This window comes from Anastrepha obliqua, chromosome 2 (genome assembly GCF_027943255.1).
Source record: "Anastrepha obliqua isolate idAnaObli1 chromosome 2, idAnaObli1_1.0, whole genome shotgun sequence".
NCBI lineage: Eukaryota > Metazoa > Arthropoda > Insecta > Diptera > Tephritidae > Anastrepha > Anastrepha obliqua.
Window position 1 is genome coordinate 104,872,033 of NC_072893.1, and position 1,270 is coordinate 104,873,302.

At 38.7% G+C, this 1,270-nt stretch overlaps 1 protein-coding gene across 1 annotated transcript; it reads left to right on the plus strand.

Annotated features, from left to right (window-relative positions):
* The first annotated feature begins 442 nt into the window (after positions 1 to 442).
* LOC129238726 (eggshell protein 1-like) lies at positions 443 to 937 on the plus strand. Its single transcript, XM_054873875.1, has 2 exons — positions 443 to 551; positions 708 to 937. The coding sequence occupies exons 1-2, from the start codon at positions 497 to 499 to the stop codon at positions 824 to 826; spliced, it is 174 nt and encodes a 57-aa protein (XP_054729850.1). The 5' UTR covers positions 443 to 496; the 3' UTR covers positions 827 to 937.
* Positions 938 to 1,270: the final 333 nt, after the last annotated feature.

Below are 1,270 nucleotides of genomic sequence, written 5' to 3' on the forward strand. Positions count from 1 at the left end.
ATGACCGCGAATTACCGAAAACATCAACTGCGCATTGAATTTCAACAATGGTGCTTGAATATCTCCCCTTGCACCCGAGGTGCTGTTTCAGACTGCCGAAATGCAGACTGGAAATGCGACTGCTTATTTTTTAATTTTTTTTTTATTTGAGCTGTCACGTCTTTGTTGACAATTAACGCTGTCTGGAAAGTACTTTCATACATACATACATACATACATACATGCGATGTATTTATAAATGTAAATACACAAACATACACGTACGAAGATTTGTATTGCATCAAAATAAGAATGCTGGATTTAATCAATAATTGCATATGTAAGCATCTGTGTATGTGTGTAAGTCTTAACTGGTGCTATCACCATGCGTCTACGAGAGCAGCAATTCTTCGGGTCAAGTTTATTGCGTCAGCTGCTTTCGACAGCCTAGTATCTGCAGAGTATAAATATCGCACCTATCTGTTGATTCAAACATTGCAGTTTCAGTATTTGCAACATGAAGTTCTACGCTCTCTTTGGATTCGTCCTGGCCTTATTGGCTATGGCTTTCGGTGAGTTTGTGGAACTGGAATTGAATAAACTAAGCAAATCCTTTGCACTGGCAATCAAGAGTTTCAACAAAAATATTTATAACAATAACAAATATATTTATAACTAAAACAAATATATTTATAATAATAACAAAAATATTTATCTTCTCTTTGCAGCCAATCCCAACCCCAACCCTGAACCTCTGCCCGGTGGTGGTGGCGGCGGCGGCGGTGGCGGTGGTCTGAACCTCGAACTCGGCGGAGGCGGTGGTGGTGGCGGTGGCGGCGGCAAGTAAATCAGTGCCGCCCATTATTTAGCTGAAATCATTAATAATTGGCTACGCCTCTTTGGTCCCTGGAGTTTGAACAAATTACTTTAATAAAATCAATTTGACTAAAAAAAAACTTTTGTCTTTGTATTTTTTAATTTGCATTGTTTTGCAAATGTATTAGTTTCTAACTCATATCAAAGCAAGTTTGAAGTTAATGCTAGAAGGAATATGTGAAATGCGCTTTCACATCAAAGATCCTGAAAATCTGGTCACAATTTTGGGTGTACATTGTATAGGGTCCTTTTTTAGTTGCATGGGGATTAACGGCATCAACAACCATTTTTTGACAGCTGAGAATAGCAAACTGTGTTTAGGTACATTTTTGTTTAAGTTTAGCCAACTGTGGATCAGCGCTTACCCCACAGCGACCAGAGCCAATAATCGGAATCAATTCTGCAGGAATCACAA